Here is a 24,642-nt window from a genome sequence, read left to right on the forward strand (position 1 = left end):
TTTTGAGAAAGAGTCTCTTAGCCTAGTCTGGTTCTGATCTTTTTATCTCCACTTCCCAAGTACTGAGATTAGTTTGTGTTGCCACTTCAGACTTTGTTTTAGGGGAAGGTGTGTTGGAAATTAAACCCAGAACTTCATATATCCTAGGTAAACAATCTTCCATGGGCTGTGTCAGCTTATGCTCTTAGGAGTCAGAGTAAGCTCTTTTCTGTGCCCTGGTTATTACTGTTAGAATGCCTTGAAGGTTTTCCTGCTAGAGTTCACCATGTATCCCAGAGCATCTTGAGTGTGAGTGTCCTGATGCCTGCCATTCTCTTGGCAGAATGCTTGCTGTGCTGTGTATGGACAAAAGGAACTGAAGGACTTCCTCCCAAGTCTTTGGGCTTCTATCCGCAGAGAGGTGAGTGTTAGCTAGGTAATCTCACTGCTGTTAACTGACAGGTGTCAGGCACGAGGGGAAGTAATATCCCTTCTCTGTCCTCTTCCCTATCTCCCCAGGGTCAAGGTGCTGTGTTTGTTATTTCAGTGAACAAGCAAGGGGATAGATAGACTTCAATTGAATGGCAACGGAGACAGTTCCCTTATGAGGGCTACCTGCTTGGTGATCGTACATGACCACCTTTGTACAACACCTACTTCTTGACCTCTCATTGCAAGGAACATAGGTTATGGTGTTTCTGGCACCATCTGAATGTAAAGGTAGAGAAAAAGACGTAAAATAAGGCTTATGATCACCTCTGTTCAGAGTTGGTAACCTGTTTGTAAAAACTGTATGTGTCATTCCTAGTGAGACAAAGACTTGTTGAACATATAACCAAGAAAGAAGATACTAGGTTGGGAGTTTTAGCTATCATTGCTGTGCCCCAAACTTTCTCAAACGTATCATTCTGACCCCAAAGAAAAAAAATAAAGAAGGCAGTGGATGGGTGGGACCTCATCTGATACAAGCTTACCTTAGTAGCCCTGGGATCCCTCCCTGACAGGTGTTCCAGACGGCAAGTGAGCGCGTAGAGGCCGAGGGCCTGGCAGCCCTCCACTCCCTGACTGCGTGTTTGTCTTGCTCTGTGCTGAGGGCTGATGCTGAGGACCTCCTTGACTCCTTCCTCAGCACCATTCTACAGGGTAATGGGAACTTGGAGCCAGCAAAGGGAGTGAGCACCTTAGAGCTAGCATTCCTTTAGGGCCAGTGGCCCTTTATGGGTGGCCGCCATATGTTCAGTGATTTGGGGACTGCAGCCCTTCATTGTATCGAAGACAATTAGATGGTAACTGGTAGCAAACAATTCCAAGTGTCAGTGAGCAGTCTCTATGGATAATGGGGAATCAGGCAATATTTGACCTACTCCCCAGGTCTGTGATTGCTGCCTCTCTAGACTGCAGGCATCATCTATGTGAACCAGATATGAAACTGGTGTGGCCTAGTGCCAAGTTGTTGCAGGCTGCTGCAGGTGCGTCTGCCCGAGCCTGTGAGCACATCACCCGCAACGTGCTTCCCTTGCTGTTGGAACAGTTCCACAAGCACAGTCAGGTAAGGGGACAGGTGGGAACTGGTGCTGTGGTCCCTTTCTTGGAGAGATTGAAGCTCTAGTTTGGGCCCAGATAGATCTGGGTTTGCTCCTGTTTGCTGCTTGTTCTTTATTTACTCTCACACAGTATCAGTCTTAAATAGAAGGTTAATTCTTAGAGGATCAGGACTAAAGTCCTTGAAAATCTTCTTTGACCCCAGTACTCCTTGAAACATTACAGAGCAACCAGCGACGGACAATCCTTGAAATGCTCCTGGGTTTCTTAAAGCTACAGCAGAAATGGAACTATGAAGAGAAAGGTGAGGTCACTTTGTAGTTGAGTTACCCTGGGCAGTTGTTGAGCCCTATTGCCCAGGAATATTGCAGTAGTGTACTACAGAGTAGTCAAGAGGAGTGGACCTGTTTAGAGATTGCAGTACAAGACTATACTGAATGGATTGTCATTTTGCAGTGTGTGTCCTAGAAGTCCAGTGGTTTGAGTTCTTAAAATCTGCCCCATGTTGTCTGTAGCACTGCAGACAGGGATAGGCCATAAGCCCTCTGACCTGGCCTCTATTTTTCCTAGATGAAAGGCCTCTGACTAGCTTCAAGGACCAGCTGTGCTCATTGGTATTCATGGCTCTAATAGACCCCAGCACCCAGCTTCAGCTTGTTGGCATCCGGACACTCACAGTTTTAGGTTCTCAGCCAGGTATGTCTTGAATGAAAAAAGATAAGGGAGTGTATTGATCCCTTCTTGTGTTATCTGTCTTAAGTGAAGAGCAGTGGTTTCCTCATTATCATTGCAGCACTAGATGATATGGATTTCTCAGAAGGATTGTAGCTGCAAGAAAGGAAAGCTGAAGCTTGTGTTCTTTCTAAATACAGATCTTCTATCTTCTGGGGACTTGGAGCTGGCAGTAGGTCACCTGTACCGACTGATCTTCCTGGAGGAAGATTCCCAGAGTTGGTGAGAATCTAAAGCAGTGAGGAAGAGCAATGTTTTTCCTGCCTTTTTATCAGCAGCAGCAGATGCAGCAAGAGCCAGAGTTCTTTGCTGTGTTGTTATTGTTGCTGAGTGCTTGGAAAGACGTAGGACTACTCTCTCTTCTTGGTCATTAGAAGACCTGTCCAGCTAGGCAGTGGTGGCACACACCTTTAATTCCAGCACTTGGAAGGCAGAGACAGGCAAATCTCTGTAAGTTTGCTCTCAACCTGGTCTACATAGTGAGTTCCAGGACAGCTAGGGCTACTCAGAGAAACCCTGTCTTTAAAAAAACAAAACTATATACACACAATTAAAAGAAGACTTATCCAGTTATGTTTTGTAGGGCTTGGGTCTTGCTTTTCAGCAAGGTAGCCATGAGAGCCCATTCTCCTAATCTTCCTGCTGGTGGGCCTTGGGAAAAGAATGATGGGCCAAGACTCAGCTAATACTCTTCTTTGTCTCTAGTCGGGTGGCAGCACTGGAGGCATCTGGAACCCTGACCACACTCTATCCTGGAACCTTCAGCAGCCACCTGCTACCCAAGCTTGCTAAGGAGCTACATAAAGGTATATGTGCTAATCTGTGGCCCAACCCTTGCCAGCGGGGCTTTCTGAAGAAGGCCTTCACACCATCACACAGTGAAACCATATCTCACCAATTGCTTTAGGTGAGTCAGATGTGGCTAGAGAAGATGGTCTTATGAAAAGTTCCCGGCATTTCTACTGTCTGCAAGCTTTGTCAGCCATTTCAACACATCCCAGCATTGTCAAGGAGACACTGCCTCTGCTGCTGCAGCATCTCTGTCAAGCAAACAAAGGTAGCTACCAGTTACCAACAAGGGGCAGGGCTAAATGGAACCTTGGGCTAGGGACTGTAAAGTTGTAATTGTAGTTGGTGTACAAAGCAGTGGCATGGTAAGCTCTTTAAAAATCAATACCTAACTGTAATAATATTAGAATAGTAATACAGTACGTGGATTATAATTTATGATTGTACAGGATGACATTTCGATACAAATATACCAGAAGAAAGTGATGTATATATGAACTCACACATCTGCCCTTTTTGTGTCTCTGAAGTGTTCAGAGTCATGTCTACTAGGTACTTTGCAATATTCAAGAAACTGTTGTCATCATAGTTCCTCTGTTGAGCATTAGGGGCCATGTCTCCTGGGCCTGGGGAGATGGTTTGGTCAGTAAAGTGCTTGCCTCACAAGCACAAAGACCTAAGGTTCTATCCTGAGCACCTACATAAGAAGCCAGGCACACCTGCCTTAATCTCAGCTCTGAGGAGTCAAGAGACGGGAGGATCCTCACTCAAAAATAAAGTGGACTGTGATCACAGAAGACACCCACAACTATCCATGTGCACACACCCACCAAAAGCTTTTCTTACCCAGCGTGGCATCCATTATGTCCTCTTTCTGTTCTCCCTTTCATTTTCTTTCTAGATTCTGGCACCCAATATTTGAAACGTGAAATATTTTTCTTTCTTGTGGTCATGGTAAACTTAAAAATAAATGAAATGAAAGAAAGAAAAAGCTCAGTCTAACCCAGTCAATCTCATTATCTTTAAACAATGAATGAACTACTCTTCTTGAATTACACATATACATGTTCTTTGACTCAGGAATTGAATTTTTAGAGATCCTGTTATTTTATCTCTATGTATGAAAGTTGCACCATGAGCTGGGGATATAGCTTAGTTGGTAGAGCACTTAACTAGTGTGTATGAAATACTAATTGGCATCCACAGTCCTGCATCAAATTAGGCGTTATCTTACCTACCTGTAAACCAACACTAGGAGGTAGAGGCAGGAAGATCAGCTATGCAAGATTGTCCTTGGATGACCCTTCCAGAGGACCTTGGTTTAATTCCCAGCGCCCATGTGGCAGCTCACTCCAGTCATAAGGAACCCTAATGTCCTCTTCCGGCTTCTGTGGGCACTAAGCATGCATGTGCTATATAGACAGACATACAGGCAAAACACCTATAGGCAATTTTTTTTTTAAATAAAAAAAGAAAATACCTGGAAGTGCTTGAGAGAAAACCCTATAAAGAATATGACTTTTCTCCCCACACAGGGAATATGGTTACAGAACCCAGTGAAATTACTGCTATCTGTCAAAGTCTCCAGCAAGTGGCAGAAAAATGCCAGCAGGACCCTGAGAGCTACTGGTATTTCCACAAGACAGCTGTACCCTGCCTGTTTGGTTTGGCTGTCCAGGCTTCCATGCCAGGTAATTTTCTGTGCTTCATATTCTAGGAATTTGGCTTTCTACTTGCATTAGACAGCATCAGCACCTCCTGGGTATTACTGTCACTGCCTGTTGTACTGTCAAGTACAAATCCCACTTAAGACAAGGATGACCAGGGACAGTAACCAGACTCCAGTAGTGATGGCAGCAATAAAAGGGACGCACATTTTAAATGCTGTACTACTAGTTGATTAGGATTGAACTCTGGAGTCTAGTGGGCCTGGTTGGGTTTTATGTTCAGCTTGCAAACTTTTTAAGATACCTTATTGTTTGTTCGTGTGTGTGTGTGTGTGTGTGTGTGTGTGTGTGTGTGTGTAAAACATATGTGTTTATGTATGACGCGTATGTGTCTAACATGTGCATATATATGTGTGTGTTATACATAGAACCACATAATTGCACAATCACGGCGTCATTGGTAAGGATTAAAGGTACTGTATGACAACAGTGCTCATTGTATGATAGTTGCTATAAATAAGACCCCATAAAGATAAACATATATCTTGAAAATTTTTAGAAGACTGACGTTTCTACTTAGTGTCAGGACTGCCCCTATTAGCTGGCCTCATTTTCTACTGTTGACTAGTGTAAGCCCAGTGCACACTTCTCTTGTGCCCCTAGTTTAAACCAGTATCACTTCTGCCTCACTGCGAGATTTTAAACCCATAACATTTCTGCAGGATATATTGACTTACTGGCTTTTACCAGGTGCAGTGGAGTACTCCTATAATCCCAATGGAAAGTAGAAGCAGGAAGATTAGGAGTTCAGGGATAGCCTGGGCTACATGAGACCCTTTTCCCAAAAAAGCATGGTGGTCCATGCCTTTAATTCCAGCACTCAAGAGGCAAAGTCAAGTGGATCTCTGTGAGTAAGTTTGAAGCTTGCCTGGTCTACATAGCAAGTTCCAGGCTAGCTAATGCTACATAGCAATACCCAGTCTCCAAAGGTAGTAGGGAACCCTGAAATATTAAGGGCTAGAGAGATAGCTCAGTAGTTAAAAGTGCTTGCTGCTCTTCCTGAGCATAGTTCCCAAACTTAGGTGGCTCATAACTACCTTTCACTCTAGCTCCGGGGGATCCCATACTCTCTTCTGGACTCTGAGAACACCTGTATTCATGTGCATAGCTCCCCCCCCCAGCACTTGCACACACAATACATATACACATAATTTAATTAAAAATAATTTTTTTAAAAAAAATATGATTACTCCAGAGTTAGCCTGTTATGAGATGTACAAGAACTACTTTGAATTCCTTCCTCCTTCCTTGCTAGTCTCACTGTTTAGCTCAGGCTTGACCATAAGCTCATAGTCCTCCTGCTTCAGGCTTGTAAGGCTGATATTAACAGGCAGTCTTGACCCAAATTTGGATTTTGTTTGTTTGTTTTTTCTTGAGAGACAGGGTGTAGTCCTGACTGTTGTGAAACTTGCTCTGTAGACCAGGCTGGCCTCAAACTCACAGAGATCAGCCTGTTTAAAGGCATTTAAAGGGTATATGCTGCCACCTTCAGGCCAGATTTGGGTTTCTGAACCAGTACTGGCTTTATGATTCTATAGATTGTCATGCATAGGTGTTTTGGTTTTGCAGAGAAGGAATCCTCAGTTCTGAGAAGAGTACTGTTGGAAGATGAGGTCTTGGCTGCCTTGGCATCTGTCATTGGAACTGCTACTACCCACCTGAGCCCTGAGTGAGTATAACACGAGTGACCTGAACCTCAGGGATGGAGAAAACATTCTTGGACAGGAGTCACAGGTGGTGCTTTCTCAGTTGTCCGTGTTCCTGAAAGTAAGTATGGAGGCAGTTGTTTTATAAGTTTAATGACAAAAGAAAAGGAAGGACCTTTTAAAAACAACACAGACTATTGGATGAGCCTTAGGATTAGTGATTTTTGTTGGTGGTTTATGTTGCTAGGGAATTTTTTAGGTTTGTTTATTTTTGCTTCATATGTGTTAGTGTTTTTTCTGCATATGTATGTATGCACAATGTGTATGTGTTGCCTGTTGAAGACAGGTGTCCGATCCTTTGAAATTTAGTTGCAACTGTTAGCCTCCATGTGGATTCTGGTAACCAAACTCGGGTCTTCTGCGAGAACAAGTGCTCTTATCCACAGAATCATCTTTCCAGTCCTGGGGTCAATGGGTTTCATTTGTTTTTGTTTTTGGAGGTCAGCAGTTAACTGTTTTTAAAATATGCATTGAACTCCTCATAAAACTGTAGGCTAAGAGGATAGGGTTTGATTGTGCAAATAATTGTGCCAAATTAGCATGTTGAATATGTGGATAATCATGGCACCTGCACACAGATGTGCACATACTCTGGCTTCCTAATGACACCCGGTACTCTGTCTCCAGACTAGCTGCCCAGAGTGTCCTGTGCATTGTGCCCCTCTTCTTAGATGGCAACACCTCCTTTCTACCTGAGAACAGCTTCCCAAGCCGATTCCAGCCATTCCAGGTAATAATCTAATAGCTCTGATGGTCTGAATCTTGGAGTTTATATCCTTTAGACTCAACTTTAGGACTGTTCTGGGATGGGAATAGGGACATACATGCCTACTACCGGTAAGACAGGCCCATCAGAGCTCTTCTTCCTTCACAGAATGGCTCCTCTGCGCAGAGGCGACTGGTTGCACTGCTTACAGCTTTTGTCTGCTCCCTGCCACGAAATGTAAGTGGGCACATTTGAGACTCTGGAACTCAGATGACCTTGGGCTGAGCTTTGCCACAGGCTAAGCTTTCTTGCTTCCCAATTTAAAGAAGTTCTTTTCCATGCTGATCTCTGATGTCACTTTCTATTGAGTATTTCTTGGAGTTCAAGTGTCTTCTGGGTCCATTACATGGCCAGGTTTTCTGTAGGTGGAAATCCCTCAGCTGAGCCGACTCATGCGGGAACTTCTGGAGCAGAGCTGCTGCCACAGCTGCCACTTCTCTTCCACTGCCGCCGCCAAGTGCTTCGCAGGACTCCTCAACAAGCACCCTCCAGGTACTGGGCTGGCCTGGGATAGAAGTCTTTCTTTGTTACCTAGTGATGAAATCTACACGTTTAGTTCTTGTTCTCCTTAAAGGAACTCATAATGACTTCATTTACTGTCCTCAGACAGTCTTGTCAGAGACTGGAGTTTGGCAGAGCATTTCAGGGTTCAAAACAAGAATAGAAGGAGCACATTCAACTCACTTCTGCCATCTTATTCCATCATGGTGCTAGCAAGAATAATTTTTTAAAAATAGATTTGTTTGCGAAACAAAAGAGATGGCTCAGTGATTAGGAGTATGTACTAGATTCCTGGATCAGTTCTCAGCAGCCATATCAGAAATCTTACAACAGTCTCTAAGTCTAGCTCCAAAAGATAATGACACCCTCTTCTAGACTCCAGGATTACCTACACTCAGATGTACATAGCTGTACACAGACACCTGCATACTTACACTTAAAGACAATAGTAAAAATATTTTTAAAAGGTGCTTGTCTTATGTATGTGTGTATGTATGTATGTATGAGTGGAGGGCATTGGATCCCCTGGAACTGAAGTTACATGTGGTTGTGAACTACTTTGTGGGTTCTTGGAGACATATGCTGGACTTCTGCAAGAGCAACTAGTGCTCTCTCAACTGCTGAGCCTTTTTTTTTAAGTTTATTTATTTATTTTTAAAGATTTATTTACATATTTATTATATATATACAACATTCTGCTTCCATGTATTATCTCATTACGGATTATTGTGAGCCACCATTTGGTTGCTGGGAATTGAACTCAGGACCTCTGGAAGAGCAGCCAGTGCTCTTAACCTCTGAGCCATCTCTCCAGCCCCCTGAGCCGCCTTTTCTAGCCTCTTATGGTGTAAGTCTTTATTGGAGTAGACAACTCTCTCCTCAGGTACCAGCACCTTGCTATTAAAAGTACTGCACCAGACTCTGCTACTGGCATTCTGTCATTTTGATTGTCTTTTTCTAATAGCTTCTCAAGTACTGTGCACGTAAATGATTTACATCCTTTGTCATTAAAGGAAGAAGCTACATTGTCATTGTAACATTATGTACCTTTCTTCTTAGGGCAGCAGTTGGATGAATTCCTCCAGCTTGCTGTGGACGCAGTGGAGGCTGGCCTGGCCTCTGGATCTTCTCGTAATCAGGCTTTCGTTCTGCTGCTCTGGGTGAGGAGGTAGCATAGATACTGGTTAGATAGACAAAATATTCCTGTTTGTTTTTCTACTGCTGTGTTAAAATACCATGACTGAGATACCTTATAAAAAAATATTTAGGGGCTGGAGAGATGGCTCAGCGGTTAAGAGCACTGCCTGCTCTTCCAAAGGTCCTGAGTTCAATTCCCAGCAACCGCATAGTGGCTCACAACCATCTGTAATGAGATCTGGTCCCCTCTTCTGGCCTGTAGGCACACATGCTGACAGAATATTGAGAATAATGTATACATAATAAATAAATAAATCTTTTTTAAAAAGTATCTAATTAGGTTTACAACTGGTCTCAGGGTCAGAGTCCATTATGGCAGAGCAGAGGCATGATAACTGTAACAGCTGTGGGCTCACATCTTGATCCAAAATCAGGAGGCAGAGAAAGACACTGTGGCTTGAGTCTTGAAATCTCAAAGCATACCCCAAGTGACATACTTCCCAGCAAAGTAATCTTCTCTGAACAGCACCAACTGGGAACCAAGTATCCAGATGGCTAAGACTTATGGGAGACATCTCATTCAAACCACAAAAGCCCCCAAGCCGCCATTTGTAACAAGGGTGCCTTGGAGTTCTGGAGTTTGAATGTCAGACCCTGACTTCTCTTTTCTCTTACAGGTAACCAAGGCTTTAGTCCTCAGATACCATCCTCTCAGCACCTGCCTTACCACCCGAGTAAGTCTTTCCTGAGACATAATTGGGATCTAAACAAGAACCTCCTTTTGATCCCATTTCCCTCTTACTACTTGTATTTTTGTTGGGCATGGTACCACATGCCTTTTACCCGAGGCACTCAGGCAGAGGCAGGCAGATCTCTGAGTATAAGGCCAGCCTGGTCTGCCTAGAGAGTTCCATGACAAACAGAGCTACCTGTCTCAAAAGAAAAAGCGTATTATGTGTATATTTTGCTTGTGTGTACACATGCTTGCCTGCTGCCCAAGGAGAACAGAGGACACAGCAAGATACCCTGGAAATAGGGTATAAATGTTTGTAAGACATCTTGTGGGTGCTGGGAACTAAACCCAAGTTCTCTAAATGAACAGTAAATGCTTTCAACCACTATCCACGTATCCAGCCCCTTATTATTCTTATAAGACTTTCATCCTTTTTGTATTTGAGAGTTTTCTTTCCAGCATACCAAAAGGCTCGCTTATTTATTTGTTTGTTTGTCTCTCTGTCTGTCTATTTATTTTGGTCCCACCAGCTCATGGGCCTCCTCAGTGATCCAGAACTAGGTCCTGCAGCAGCCGATGGCTTCTCTCTACTCATGTCTGACTGCACTGATGTGTTGACTCGTGCCGGCCATGCTGATGTTCGGATTATGTTCCGCCAGCGGTTCTTCACAGACAATGTGCCTGCTTTGGTCCAAGGCTTCCATGCTGCTCCCCAAGGTGTCTGAAAGCTTAACCCCAAATCCATGGACATCTCCTTGGCCAGTCTCTACAGTAATTTAAGACCCAGATGCTTTATCCTCAGAGTGTTCTGCACCTACAAAGCCACACTTCCATCCCTTTTCCTTGATGGGTACATTGGAGCTATTGTGAGCTTAAGAGTCTTAGAGAGAGAGAGAGAGAGAGAGAGAGAGAGAGAGAGAGCGCGCGCGAACATGTTCATGTGGAAGCCAAAAGTCAACATCAGCTATCTTTTATTAGATTTTTTTAACTGCATACTACATTATGTATCTGTGGAGGTCTTTCCTTCCACCACATAGATTCCAAGGATTGAACTCAAAATTGTCAGGCTTAACAGCAGTGCCATTACCTTGCTGGTCTTTCATTGTTTATATGTTTATATGTTTGTTTATGTGTATGTGCTCAGGGATCAAAGAACAACTTGTAAAAGTTATACCAAATGGGTTCCAGGGATTGAGCTCAAGTCATATAGGCAAGAGCCTTGATATCTCAGTGAACCTAGATTGGCTAGCCAACAAGCCCCAGCTGCTCTATGTCCACTCCCCCAAGGCTGGCATTACAGGTGCACATTTTCCTGCCACACTTAACCTATTTACATAAGGTTCAGTGGGACTTGAACTCAGGTCTACATGTTCACAAAAAGCACTTGATCCCTGAGCTATCTTCCCTAGCCTCAACCCCATGTTTAAACAGGTCTTATGCTGTAGATCAGGCTGGCCTTGACTTCCCCTTCCTCTGCTTGCTGAGCGCTGTAACTATTGCCTTCAGCTATCACACTCCCTACTCATTATAGGCTGATAATTCTCAAACTGAATGTCTAACCCGTTTTTCTTCTAAGCATCATCTTTTTCTTTTTCCCTCAGATGTGAAGCCAAACTATCTAAAGGGTCTGTCTCATGTACTCAACAGGCTGCCCAAGCCTGTGCTTTTACCAGAGCTGCCCACAGTGAGTCCTACAATCACCCCTCAGAAAGGGAGAGGGCAGATAAAGATCCAAGACCATAATGTGCATCCCATTTCCATTGGTTCTTAGCTCCTTTCCTTGCTGCTGGAGGCACTGTCCTGCCCTGATTCGGTGGTCCAGCTTTCTACTCTCAGCTGTCTCCAGCCTCTTCTACTGGAAGCACCCCAAATCATGAGTCTTCATGTTGATACTCTGGTCACCAAATTCCTGACCCTCAGCTCTAGTCCTTCAATGGTGCGTTGAGCCCTAGCATATCCTTTAGTACCTTTCACCTTTTGTGTGCCCTGACCTCATTTGTGTTCCAGGCTGTCCGGATTGCTGCTCTGCAGTGTATGCATGCCCTCACTCGCCTGCCCACTCCTGTGGTAAGTCTCAAGAGTCAGAAATGCTTGTTTAATGCTGTTGTCCAAGCTGGCCTGACTTGCTATGATCATCCTACTTCAGTGCTGGGGTTACAAGTGTGGACTGCCACACCTGATTAGTACTTGCTTGCTCTCAAGTGAGATTAGCCACCCAATTCTGTGTGAGAAGATAGAGCTGCATACATCGTACACATAGATAAACATAGATTCCCCCTACACATCTTGAACCTGACCCTCGTAACACTGGTAATCCTGACCTTTCCCATCAAATTAGAATCATTAAAGGATAAGGCACATGGGATATATTTAATGTGTGAGGCTGGCGTTCAAACTTTCAGATTAAAGGGGAGGACATAGAGCTTGAGAGATGGCTCATTACTTAAGAGCACTGGCTATTCTAGAGTATCCAGGTTTGATTCCCAGCACCCACATGGCAGCTCACAACCATTTGTAACAGTCCTGGGGGATACACCCATATATTGAAAACCATTCTTAAAAGTGGGTCACATTTCACTTCCATCAAGATGTTATAGGTGTCAGAGAAGCAGAATTTCCCATTTCTCATTCCAGCAAGAGTAAGATGATGTCCTCTGACTTCACAGCTACTGCCATACAAATCCCAGGTGATCCGGGCCTTAGCCAAGCCTCTGGATGACAAGAAGAGACTTGTGCGCAAGGAAGCAGTGTCTGCGAGGGGAGAATGGTAAGCTGTAGACTGAAGGAAGTGGTGGGACCAATGAAAAACTCAAGGTAATGTTGTAACATTATTTGTGCCTACAGGTTTCTGCTGGGGAGCCCAGGTAGCTGAACCCTTGGTCCTGGCCTAGCCCCTTCTGACAATCTAACCTGCAGCAGGGACTAACTATTGAGCCATCCTCCAAGGCAAGGAGACCACTGACCTGTCTTCCCCATGGATACAGTACAGATGCTGGATCCCTCCTGCATGGCTGTGCAAGACAAGACACTTGAGTTCTAATTTCTAGTGGATTGTTGAAGAAACTGAATGGGCCTTGTATTTGGGGGAAAAGATGTTGGATCTTGGGGCTCCCCTGTATCAGGAAAAGGCAGCTTTTCTTGTTGAAGGACAAATGCAGTTGAGTGTGACCTTGGGGGCCAGGGATGGTGTTGTGTGTTCATTTGCCAGAGAATAAAAAGATTTTTTTTTTTTTTTTTTTGGTAATGGGTGGATTGACATGTATTCCCTTTATCCTACATATGCTGTAATAGCACATAGAGTTCTGGAGAGCCTCTAGCTCTTCAAAATAAGGAGACAACAAACTTAGCAGGCCTTCTTTATCTAGACCTCCCCGACACCAAGGCAAACACCGAAGCTATTCATCTTTACAAATCAAATGCCTTTATTTTTGCTCCTTCTGCAGCACGTGAGAAATGGCAGTGACCTTGGCAATAGGCTTATTTTCTTTGTCCCATTCAGAAGCCAGAATTTCAACATACGTGACAGAATCTTTTCCCAAAGTGAGAGATGGTGCTAGCCCCAGTGCTGTGACCTAGAGGACATCAAAGTCAGCATTGGATAAGGTAGCTAGTTGCCTGACCCCTGGTCTGGGGCTAAAACTTGTTTGCCTGAGTAAGGGACATCAGTCGTAGGATTTCTCCACTTTTTTTTTGTTTTGGTTTGGTTTATTGAGACAGGGTTTCTCTGTGTAGCGTTGGCTGTCCTGGAACTTGCTCTGTAGACCAGGCTGGCCTGGAACTCAGAGATCCACCTGCCTCTGACTCCCGGGTGCTAGGATTAAAGTCATGCGCTGCTGCCACCCAACTGTATCTTGTTTTGAGATGGCCAGAAGATTGCTCTTGAGTTGTCCCTAAGTAGTACTCTAAGGCAGGTCTAGTGGCTCTTTATGGTCATGGATTCCAAGAAAAGCTGCCCTTGGAAGTTCTTGAAAGAGACATAACAAGCATCGAACAATAATTCAAGTTGTGACTCACACAGCCATCACAGAGGCTGAATGAGCAGTCACCCAGGGAGGAGGGTCCCAGGTCATTCCATTCCCATGGGGTAGGTGACTAGAAGGTAACAGCACCCGGGTCAGCCAGTGCCTGTGAGAAATGACCAAGAAAACATGCCTTTAATTCTGAGTTCTTGGTTGGATGTCCAAGCAAACATCAAACATGAAGATGATGAGAGTTCTAATCTCAGAACTGTATCCTCTGGGGTTCTAAAGCCATCAAGCATGCTCTCTCCTGTGACTTACAAGTGCTAGGATTACAGATGTGCACAATTGTGCCTGGCCTAATAATTTGCAGTTTGAAAAATGGTTTTCTCTTGTCTCATGGACTGAATAGAGCTAGCCTCATATTGCTGTTGGATCCCTGCAACATGTAGGTCGGTCACCTCAGTCTCTCACACTGTCAAGTAAAAGAACTGGCACCTACTACATCCTACCTATGTACCCATCCTTAAGAACTGCATTCTCAGTACTCTCTGTAGTCGCCTTGAATAGTAGCTCTTAAACCATAGTTCTAGGGCTATAGAGATGGCTCAGCAGTTAAGACTACTTGTTGCTCCTACAGAGGACCTGGGTTTGATTCTTAGCAGCCACACAGCGGCTTATAACCATCTACAATTTCAGTCCCAGGGGATCTATTCACTGTCCTCTCCTGACTTCACAGGCACCATGCATGCACATGATGATATGCATATAGCAAATGTTTCCTTAAATTTATAGTTTTAGCCTCAGGCCCCAGTGGTTCAAATAAAATGGCAGCTATTCCTGAGAATGAAACCTAATTACAAATTCCTCAGTGGGACTAGCCACATTCTCGGCTTCTGTAGACAGACCATTTTCCCTGTCATGGGAGTTTGGTTCCACAGCACTGTCTTTACCTTCACCCCAATTACAATCTCTGCTTCGGGGTATGGATCATCTTCCCCCATCACAAAGCTGTTACATAGCACTGCTGTCTGTCTTTACCTTCCTGTGTCCACACCTAGGAACACCTTCCAGTTGTCCAAGCAGCCGTAGTTGTAAGGATTCCTAAATACCTAGAGACAAGAAAAAAATACATTTCTACAAACCTCATCTGCTTAATCTCATCTTGGAGATAAGGTTAGAGCTCCAGTAATCAAAATTAAGACTTTTTAGAATTTATCTAGTCAGCCCTGATCATGAGCTGTTTATTACCCACCTGCTCACCCAGGTCCCCTCTTCCCCACTCACTCTGCCCTTGGCCTGTAACCGACGTCTCTCCTTCTTGTTGATATGTCTTTCGATGCTAGTCTCACCCCGACTGATGAGAACAGCATGCCATATGGTTAGGGCACCCAGAGCCAGTGCCACAGAACTAAGAAAGGCACAAATGGGTAGAAATTAGAAGCTAGAAAAGTGGGAAATGAAGCTTGTGATTATGACTGGCTCATAGCCTCTGCCTCACTTCCCTTATCTCATATATGGCCTAGGTGAACATGTATTCTACCTCTTAAAGATCTAGTGTGGCTGAAAAGATGGCTCAGCAGTTACAGCAGTTAAAGGCACTCAGAGGTCCTGAATCCAATTCCTAGCAACCACGGGGTGGCTCACAACCATCTGTAAAGAGATCTGGTGCCCTCTTCTGGCCTACAGGCATACATGCAAGCAGAACATTGTGTACATAATAAATTAATAAATCTACTTATTTGTTTTTTTGGGTCAGGGTTTCTCTGTAGCTTTGGAGTCTGTCCTGGAACTAGCTCTTGTAGACCGAGGATCAGCCTGCCTCCTGAGTAGTGCTGAGATTAAAGGCATGTGCCACTACTACCTAGCATAAATTAATAAATCTTTTTTAAAAGATCTGTTAAAGTGAGTTTTTAAAAATGTATACAGAAAGGAATATGGGAAAATAAGTATGCTGAGAAAAATGTAGATTTCCTTAAAAATGTCCATACTTAGAAAATGGCGGAGGGAGCTGGAGAAATGGCTGAGCAGTTCAGAGTATGAACTGCCCTTCCAGAGGACCTGAGTGTACCCACATGGCAGCTCACAACTGTCTGTAACTCTAGTTCAATGGGACAAGACACCCATGGCAAAACACCAATGTACATAAAAATTAAAAAATTAGGGTTGGAGAGATTTTGAGTGGTTAAGAGCACTACCTGCTCTTCCAGAGGACTCAGGTTCAATTCAGCACCCACATGGCAGCTCAAAACTGTAACTCTAGTTCCAGGGGACTCAACACCCATGGCAGAGGGTAGAACAACAATGCTTTTTTTTTTTTTTTTTTTTTTTTTTTTTTTTGGACAGGGTTTCTGTAGCTTTGGAGCCTGTCCTGGAACTAGCTTTTGTAGACCAGGCTGGCCTCAAACTCAGAGATCCACCTACCTCTGCCTCCTGATTACTGGGATTAAGGGTGTGCGCCACCACTGCACAATGCACATTTTAAAAAAAGAAGAAAATAGAGAGCCCGGCATGGTGGTGTACACCTTTAATTCCAGTATTCAGGAGGCAGGTACAGGCAGATCTCAATGAGTCTTGAGGCCAGCCAGTCCCAGAACAGCCAGGGCTACATAGAGAAACTCTGCTATGATAAACAAAAAAACAAACAAACAAAAAAGTAGAGGATCATATAAGCATAAGAGGTTGGAATGGGGGTTGGCAGAAATTCATAATTCTACTCTATAACTCCTAGCTACACATCATAGGACAAATCCCTTTACTTCTCTGAGTTTTCAATTTCCCTTCTCAGTAAATGGAGTTACTTGTTTTGTGGTTAGGAATCAATAAAAACAATAGCTCAACTTACCTTGGTACATAACAAGAATGATTGTATTAATAACCTGCAATGCCACAGAACTCTTTGACAGCCTCAGTTAGACTAAGACTATGGCAGGTTACCTAGAGTTGAGTCCTTCCTGTGTGTGGGCACCTACAAAGGTTTTCTTATGTTTCCCTCCCTTAAAACTACCAAAACTGAGTTAAATACCTGCACAGGAACCAGAGGTAGACAAGACTCTTGTGAGTTATTCTTTCCCGAAAGGAGAAGGTAGGTGGTGGAGTCTGGTGGTAAGTCTATAAAAAGAAAAGAGCAAAGCCTGGCTCCCTTGCTCTCAGTCTTCAGCAACTGTCACCAGAGCCCCAAGCACCTACAGGCAGGAATTAATAAAACTAGCAGATAAAAATAGGGATTAAAGCCACAGAGGAAATCAGACCAGCAGCCAGATGGGTGGACCAAGCCTGGTGGCACCATCACACAGACAGACAGTGGGTAGAGCAGGTCTGGACAAGATAGCAAAGCACAAAAGGGGCTGAGTTGTAGGTTGACAGCAGTAACGGGACTCCAGGGGAAGCCACTCCTATCTCTAGCCAACCACATTCCCTTCACTCTGACTTACATCCACTAGAGATAGATCTGTACCTCACATGGACTAACGGCGGGGGACAGGGTGTTGTGAAAAAGCAACAGGAGTGCTATATACAAGTCGAAGATGTCCACAGATTCACAGAATAAGGGGTCCTAATAGGAACAGGGAAGGGGAAATGATCCTGAAGCTATTCACCCAGCATGGTATCTGTCCCCTGGAACCCCATTACACAGACTAACAGACCCCTTGCTGCTCAGGCTATCAGGAAGGCAGAGTCTAGGCTAGGCTCAGCCCAAAGAAGTGATGATGGGATAGATTACTTAAAACTTTCATACCAGAGACTTCCAGCTTGCCCCCAGGCTACTTAGTTTACTTAGAAACTTCTGGCCTGGTCTGGCAACTAGCCTGCAGGCCCTTTCACATAAATGACTCTTAACCCCCCAGGCCTGAGCAGCAGGAGGCAGTGGTGTGGAGACTGCCCACCTGATTGGCAATTGCCTGTAGTTTGTTCTTGTCAAGCTGTTTCATTTTCTAAGGGGACGGAAAACAGTGCTGGTTATACTCTTGGGCCACTAGGACAACCCAATCATTGGGAAAAGGTTTCTGTTCTGTTGAGTTCTCTTCCTAACCATGGGCTCACCTCGATGGCAGCGTAAGCCTCTCGGAAAAGGTCCCAACTTCCATAGCTACAGTAGACACAACCCAGAGTCATGAAAAAGCAGAAAGAGAAGAAGTAGCGATGGTTATAGTGGCCCACACAATTGTTTAGCCAGGCTGGTGGAGGAATGATTAAGGACAAGATCAAATACATAACTTGAGGGTGTCCAAGCCCCTACAGCTCATCCCTTAGTTCAAGGCATCACCCAAGCAAAGGCAAGAAAATAGAGGACAGTTTCCCAAGGTTAAGGTAAAAATTGTCCAAGCTTTTCAGAGCTTTCAGATTCCAAGAATCTTAACTACCTGCAAATATTCAACCTAACTCAGGCTAGCCAGACATCTGCATGGAAAGACAAAACGGGACCCACGATTGTATCTGGCGCCTCTAGCCACAGAGGCCCAAACACGTTTTGATTCTCCACAAAAGACCTTCCAGGAGAGCTGGAGAGAAAGCTCAGCAGTTAAGGGCACTGACTGCTCTTCCAGAGGACCTGGATTCAATTCCCAGCACCCACATGGCAGCTCACGTCTGTAACTCCAAGATCTGACACCTTCACACAGACATATATGTAGGCAAAACACCAGTGCACATAAAATATTTTTTAAAAAGATCTTCCAGAAAATTCCTTTCTCCTACAAGATCCATTCTAGAAGCCTATAAACATTCTGCTCCCCCACCCAAAAAGATGGTATGCCCTCAACAATGCCTCTTCTAACTTCTCATGAGTCAGTATTCTCTGGAGATTGATGGTAATTAGAAAGCCTTGAGCTTGTGCCTATGAACCCTGTGCAGTGACTGCTCTGAGGGTAAAACCGATGGTCCTGGCTGGGTCTTGGGCTGAAGAGAGCAAAAGGATACGGCAGTGATGATCCATCTTCAGCACACACCTGTGAGGGAGGGACACAGGCTGTGTTACGATGGCCAAGGATCTTGAGATGTCAGTGACAAGGCTTTCCTACTAGGACCAGCATCCAGCTGAGGTAGAAAGGGCACAGACTCTGATGACAGCCAGGCCTTCCTTCAAACCCAGTTCTGTTGTTTATTGGCTAGGTGACAAGGAAACATCTCGTCACCTAGTTTGTACAAGCAGCAATAATGCCTCCCTCACAGGATCATACTGAAGACTAGGTGTCAACAGATGGGAAGCACAGTGATAGGTACTCTGACACACAATTAACTAATTCCAGAGCCAGGTTTGGCCCTAGGGTTCTAGCAAGAGAATTTCAAATAAGATTTACAGCAAAGTCAAGACCCACCTATTACAGATGCTGCAGTGGTGTGTTCGGGCTGGTTTGGGGTAAATGCACTTCTTACAGATGGAGACAGTAGCAATGTCATTCCTGCCCTGTGCAAATTGAAAAGAACATCTTAACCACTACAGCACGACAAAATTTCTGCCTCAAAAGATTCCAAGTCACTCTCCCTCCCATTAATGGAACTGGCTACCACAGCGTGCAACTCTGCTCCTCCCCATATCCCTGTGGGGTCCCACCTGGGGTGGGTATCCAGGAGGAGTGGTGATGGCCTGGTAGTAATGGAAGACGATGAGGATCAGATTCCAGTGGCTATAGAAGAAATGCCAGCAGAGTCGTGGTACTGAGTAGGTTCGAAGGATGAGGGGCAGGACACACAGATAAGCAATGGCCACAATGGACCCAGTCAGCACGATCACCAGCACCACAAACACCTGCCAACACCAGTGAGGTCAAGAAGACAACATGAGAGAGCTATACCCATCAAGACTCAGGAACTTCCCTGGGCACGGAAGGTCGGGTTCCAAAGCTTAGTGTGAGCCCATCAGAAACACATCGTCTTCCCTCCTGAGCCTCATCACTCACCACTCCAAACCAGCGGATCACATTGTCCACCAGCCAGTAGACAGGCTCAAAGGCAGCGTCAATAGCGGTGTCACTGCCTCCAAAGGAGTTGTAGAGCAGGGAGCGCAGGCAAACCTTTCCATAACGCCAGCGCTGTACCAGGCCCCGGAGCAGAGGTGGGCAGCGACGCCTGTAACCCAGGAGCAGAAGGAGACGAAGGCAGAGGCGGGCTGGGCCCAAGAGCAGACTGCGCTGACCCCGCATGGCTCCTAGGAGAAAATACTAATATAAGGATCCAGCCTGATCCTTGTCTTATCCTACCCCATCAATGAGAAGGCCCAAAGCATCAATTTAGAGGACTTCTCAAAATTAAGGCCAAATTAGGCTATTAGGTTAGCCATCAGCTGTGGAAAGACAAAAAAGTCACTTTTCTATAGACTTTCCAACCATATTACAGGAGGTAGGGACTGAAGGTTCTCAGCCTACAAAAGTAGTATTTACATTATACTACCTGATCATGCAGCAAATCCCGGATAGTTTACACCTGAAGGGCTGCAGTACCGGGAGAAACAGTTGGCCAAGTCAGAGGAGTCCTGTGTGTGTACAGCACATGTGTGGAGGCCAGAAGTGGGTATCGGGCATTTCTTCCCTAGTCACTCTCCACGTACTTTTTTTTTTTGAATGAATGCTTGCCTGCATGTATGTATGTGTATCATGTATGTACCCAGTGTCCAAAGGTCAGAAGAGAGTGTCAGATCCCCTGGAGCTAAAGTTACAAATGGCAGTGAGTTACCATGGAAGTGCTGAGTCTTCTGCAAGAATAGCTGGTGTTTGACTGGGCATGGTGACGTGTCCCTACTCCCAGCACTCAGGAAGCAGGCGATCTAAGTTCAAAGCTAACCTGGTCTACAGGGCAAGCTCCAGGACAGCCAGGTCTACACAGAAAAACCCTGTCTTGAAAAACCAAAATAATAACAGTAACAACAATGACGAACAGCAAGTATTCTTAACTGCTGAGCCAACCCTTCAACTACCCGCTGCACCAACCCCTGACACATATATACACCTTTTATTTCTTTTTTGAGACAGGGTATTTCACTAAACCTGAAACTCACCAATTCAGCTACTCAAGCTCCAGGGCCCACCTATCTCTGCCTCTCCAGCACCAGGAATAGAGACAGACACACTGGTCTTTTTACATGAGGTCGGTGGGATCAAACTTAGGTCACCATGCTTGTGGAGCAAATACTTTAACAGCTAAGCTCAGAGTTTTTTGTTTTAAAGATACCTGTCTAGAAAGAGGATGGAGTAACGTTTAACCAACGTAAACAAAGCAGCTGCCACTGTATCTTACCAAGGTGTTGAAGCAATATGTGTGTATGTGGAGGGGGGGTCCCCGGATCTCCTGCTTACTCTGTAATATCCAAGATCCTGAATCTAGAACTCTCCTGGTCCTATCCCAGTGTTCCTACTCCCATCTGGGCTGGGATTATAGGCCAACCAGATGACATGATTCCTCATTCCCCTTAGGACAGTCTGCCACCACTTGCATGACATAAGATACTTTGTCTCCAATTCCACTCCCAGCCCTAACCCTAGGGTTATAGCAGCCAAGGTAACTTCAGGTATTCAGAGCACAAGACAAGTGGTAGGAGGGACCTGCCCCCTTGGGAGCTTTTCCAGGTCTTCTCTGATTAAGCACCATTTTTGTGACTGATGCTCACAGCCCTAAGCTTCCCAAGCACTCCATCCTGGCTCTCAGCACTCTCCATGGTCCCTCTTAATGTGCCTGCATCTTGCACTCTTTCCAAGCAATGAATACAACTCTGGACACAGAGACTCCAACAGGCTTTCCACGATAGTCTCATTAGCTGCATAAAAATAATGTTTTAACGTTGGACAGGGAATGCTGCTTTGTCTTCAGCAACCCCACTGACTTATTTAACAGGCAGCTCACAACCCAGCAGAAACTGGACCTGGTCACTCTGCTGTGGAGATGGGTTTCAGTTCAGTAACTGGAGTAATGTACTCTCCTTGCACCCTGGTTGATCCCCGTAAAAGGCTTTTCAAAGAAAATAGCTAATTATTTCCCTTCACAAGCTTGGAAACCCAAAGGTGAAAAGAAATTGTCCAAAAAAAGGCCTAAAAGAAAACTGAAGCTTAGTGGGACAGACCTATAGACACTGCACCAGGGTAAGAAACTAGCCTTTCCATCACTTCCTAAGAAGCAAAAAGAATTAACAGAAAAAGTAGAAAAGAAAAACTGAGGTTGGCAGTAGTGGAGCATACCTTTAATTCCAGCAACCAGGAAGCAGAGGCCAGCCTGCTCTACCAAGCCGAGTTTCAGAATAGCCAGAGCCACACAGAGAAACCCCATCTCAAAAAAACAAAAACAAGCCAGGCAGTGGTGGCGCACGCCTTTAATCCTAGCACTCGAGAGGCAGAGGCAGGTGAATCTCTGTGAGTTGGAGGCTAGCCTGGACTACAGAGGAAGTTCCAAGAAAGGCTCCAAAGCTACAGAGAAACCCCATCTTGAAAATTAAAAAAAGAAAGAAGGGAAAAAAAAGAGAAAAAGAAAACTTAGAACATCATACTCACACCATCTCTGAGTTGAATTGCTATTACTTAGAATCATGATCTGGAAAATCATGAATTTTGTAGCGGGCCACAACCAAGTATCGGCATGGAATGGAGCTCCCTGTCCCACAGCAAGGTACCACCACACATTCTCTTTGTAGGAGTAATGGAGAGTGCTCTAGTTGCTGGAATGCTTTTTATAGCGAAGGTGTGAAAAACTCAGGTAATTTCCTAATTTGTAATAAATGCAAATTATGTCACCTCCGAGCTATTATGGTTAGTCTTTTTAAAAAGGTCCTCAAAAAGCTAAGCGTGGTGGTGCATACCTTCAATTCCAGCACTCAGAAGACAACTCAAGTTGATCTCTGTGAATTCAAAGCCAGCCTAGTCTACATAGTGAGTTCCAGGACAGTCAGAGCTATGTAGTGAGACCCTGTCAAAAAAATACAAATTCTTAAAACTGAGCATGGTGGTGTAAGTACACCTGGAGGCATGAGGACCAGAAGGTCAAAATCACCCTTGGCTACACAGCCAGTTAGAGGCCAACATGAAAGACATGAGACTATGTCTTAATCAATCAATCAATCAGTCAATCAGGGCTGGAGAGATGGCTCAGAGGTTAAGAGCACTGACTTCTCTTCCAGAGGTCCTGAGTTCCATTCCCAGCAATCACATGGTAGTGCACAACTATCTATAGTGAGATCTGGTGCCCTCTTCTGGTGTGTAGGAATACATGCAGGCAGAACACTGTATACATAATAAATAAATCTTTAAAAAAATTTTTTAATCAGATTGTCGGTCACCTCCTACATTCTTGATTCTGAATGAAATGCCTACTTCAAAGGTTAGATTGACCAATTCTCTTCTATGGATACCCTATTTAAGATTCAATTCTTTTCCTAAGTAGTCCAGTAACCTCCTTCTCTAAACCTTAATTTTTTTGCTGTTGTTTATCTTTTTCGAGACAGGGTTTCTCTATATAACATCTATAGCTGTCTTGGAACTTGCTTTATAAACCAGGCAGGCCTAGAACTTACAGATATCCACCTGTCTCTGTCTCCCGTGTGCTGGGATTAAAGGCATGCAGCACCATACCTGGCCCAAACTTTTTATACATACAAATATGCATGTTTGCACACACACACACACACACACACACACACACACACAAAATGTGGCCAAGGTTTAAATCAGATGCTTATGAACATCTTAGAATAATACCTGGCCCCAACAAGCATTCAATGAATACCTGTGGTTGAATGAATGGCCTGGAGAGACACAAAGCTGGTCAGCTCTACAGAAGCCAGCAAGGACACTCTTGCCGAGGTGATAACATCAAATTATTTGTTGCTCTCATTCTTTCTGATTAGTAAAGAAATAGAACCACTATTAGAATCGTAGCACCAAAGAACCAATAATACATTTTATAGGGCAAATCAAACCAGAAACCAAACATGTAAAATTCAAAGCTTGCAGATGCTGATCAAATTTGAGTGACCAAAATATGAAGCCAGACCCCTCTCCTCACTTTAGTTAGTGGGCCATGGGGACAACGACAGTGCTAGGAAATGTATAGTCCATAGGTCAAAAGTGAAGCAGAGGTTTTACCTCAGGAAATAGAGAAAAGGCATATATTTTAAACCTAAGTGTGGCAAGAGGGCCTGGATGCCTTCAGGGACAAGCACAGTTCCTTCGAACCATTAGCAGTGAGTGTCCCCCTCAGCAGTAGATGGCCACAGTGGCCATCTGCCACCAGATTAGAGACTAGCAAAAACAACAACAGCCCTCCCCTAAATCACCATCTGTGTCCCAAAGAAGCCGGATTGGCAGAGAGGGAAGGGGAGAAAGGAATAAATTCCAATACCAGCAGATGAAACCGCGATCAAAGTCATGGTAAATTTCATCTGCACAAAAAAATGCTGCTCCCCTGACCTCTGCCACCTCAAGCACAATATTCTATTTATGGAGGCTTCTTTCCCGGCAAACAAGCTAAAACGAAAAGAAGAAGGCAAAAGAAGCGGTAATGTTAACGTCGAGCTGCTCATTCACAGTTGAGGGGCTCACCCTCTAAAGTGTCTGCCCGCAAGAGAAGAATCTGTGGTTTGACAAAACCAGAAAAAGGTCATCTCCAAGAGCAGCGGAGTCCAACTATGATGGGATCAAGTCAAAAAATAGGTTTAGGCTGTCTTCGAGACTTTGAACAAATCAAACCTTGTCTCTGGATCTGAGTCTCCAAACCCGTGAAATGGGCAAGTTGGAGGGGCAGACTGGGGTTGAGGTGCGCTCAGACTCAGGAGGGCACAGCCACGCAGGACTGGGCATGGAGAGAACAGGAACTTGAACTTAAAGGCCTGGACACCTGACACTCGGGTGGGAGGCAAGCGCTGCGTCCTCGTCCTTACCTGCCCCTGCCAGCTTCTCAATCAGCCAAATTCAGTCCAGTCGCCCTGCCCGCCGCTCAGTGCCTTTGGCTCCAGCTCGGGATCCGAGCCAGGCCAATCTCAGGCTGACCCACCATTGCCCACAGTCCACAGTGGCAGCCAGCAGACCGGGTCCCGCCGCCCGCCCATCATCACCCAGCTGCGCAGGCGCGAGTCCCAGAGCCCGCAAAGACG

The 24,642-nt window shown here is 44.9% G+C and overlaps 2 protein-coding genes across 8 annotated transcripts in view; one reads left to right on the top strand and one right to left on the bottom strand.

Annotated features, from left to right (window-relative positions):
* Mms19 (MMS19 cytosolic iron-sulfur assembly component) overlaps positions 1 to 12,846 on the top strand; it is a 37,812-nt gene extending 24,966 nt beyond the window's left edge. Inside the window, exons 11-31 of one of the 3 annotated variants that reach the window (XM_048452884.3) lie at positions 323 to 400; positions 984 to 1,122; positions 1,374 to 1,528; positions 1,747 to 1,825; positions 2,092 to 2,217; positions 2,394 to 2,475; positions 2,959 to 3,059; positions 3,161 to 3,310; positions 4,578 to 4,733; positions 6,339 to 6,438; positions 7,103 to 7,205; positions 7,350 to 7,418; positions 7,607 to 7,733; positions 8,802 to 8,902; positions 9,557 to 9,613; positions 10,143 to 10,329; positions 11,214 to 11,296; positions 11,384 to 11,548; positions 11,620 to 11,679; positions 12,279 to 12,379; positions 12,457 to 12,846. In XM_048452884.3, the coding sequence (XP_048308841.3) occupies positions 323 to 400; positions 984 to 1,122; positions 1,374 to 1,528; positions 1,747 to 1,825; positions 2,092 to 2,217; positions 2,394 to 2,475; positions 2,959 to 3,059; positions 3,161 to 3,310; positions 4,578 to 4,733; positions 6,339 to 6,438; positions 7,103 to 7,205; positions 7,350 to 7,418; positions 7,607 to 7,733; positions 8,802 to 8,902; positions 9,557 to 9,613; positions 10,143 to 10,329; positions 11,214 to 11,296; positions 11,384 to 11,548; positions 11,620 to 11,679; positions 12,279 to 12,379; positions 12,457 to 12,484 (2,247 nt within the window). In that variant the 3' untranslated portion in view covers positions 12,485 to 12,846. Of the gene's footprint in view, positions 1 to 322; positions 401 to 983; positions 1,123 to 1,350; positions 1,529 to 1,746; positions 1,826 to 2,091; positions 2,218 to 2,393; positions 2,476 to 2,958; positions 3,060 to 3,160; positions 3,311 to 4,577; positions 4,734 to 6,338; positions 6,439 to 7,102; positions 7,206 to 7,349; positions 7,419 to 7,606; positions 7,734 to 8,801; positions 8,903 to 9,556; positions 9,614 to 10,142; positions 10,330 to 11,213; positions 11,297 to 11,383; positions 11,549 to 11,619; positions 11,680 to 12,246; positions 12,383 to 12,456 lie in introns of those variants that run through there. The other 2 variants (XM_048452885.3, XM_048452887.3) reach the window with 2 other exon arrangements.
* A 164-nt stretch (positions 12,847 to 13,010) lies between these two features.
* Positions 13,011 to 24,618, bottom strand: Zdhhc16 (zDHHC palmitoyltransferase 16). 5 transcript variants are annotated; one of them, XM_085693943.2, is made up of 14 exons: positions 24,430 to 24,618; positions 23,277 to 23,389; positions 22,354 to 22,460; positions 19,472 to 19,719; positions 19,126 to 19,320; positions 18,890 to 18,978; positions 18,492 to 18,520; positions 17,616 to 17,749; positions 17,459 to 17,506; positions 17,029 to 17,127; positions 16,597 to 16,682; positions 14,859 to 14,982; positions 14,613 to 14,683; positions 13,011 to 13,737 (listed from the first exon to the last, which is right to left on the bottom strand). In XM_085693943.2, the coding sequence occupies exons 4-14, from the start codon at positions 19,712 to 19,714 to the stop codon at positions 13,623 to 13,625; spliced, it is 1,233 nt and encodes a 410-aa protein (XP_085550069.1). In that variant the 5' UTR covers positions 19,715 to 19,719; positions 22,354 to 22,460; positions 23,277 to 23,389; positions 24,430 to 24,618; the 3' UTR covers positions 13,011 to 13,622. The 5 variants fall into 5 exon arrangements, with proteins under 5 accessions (XP_085550069.1, XP_048308845.1, XP_048308846.1 ...); XM_048452888.3 differs by lacking the exon at positions 22,354 to 22,460; XM_048452889.3 differs by lacking the exons at positions 22,354 to 22,460; positions 23,277 to 23,389.
* Positions 24,619 to 24,642: the final 24 nt, after the last annotated feature.

The sequence above is a fragment of the Myodes glareolus genome, chromosome 7 (genome assembly GCF_982192425.1).
Source record: "Myodes glareolus chromosome 7, mMyoGla1.1, whole genome shotgun sequence".
Lineage (NCBI taxonomy): Eukaryota > Metazoa > Chordata > Mammalia > Rodentia > Cricetidae > Myodes > Myodes glareolus.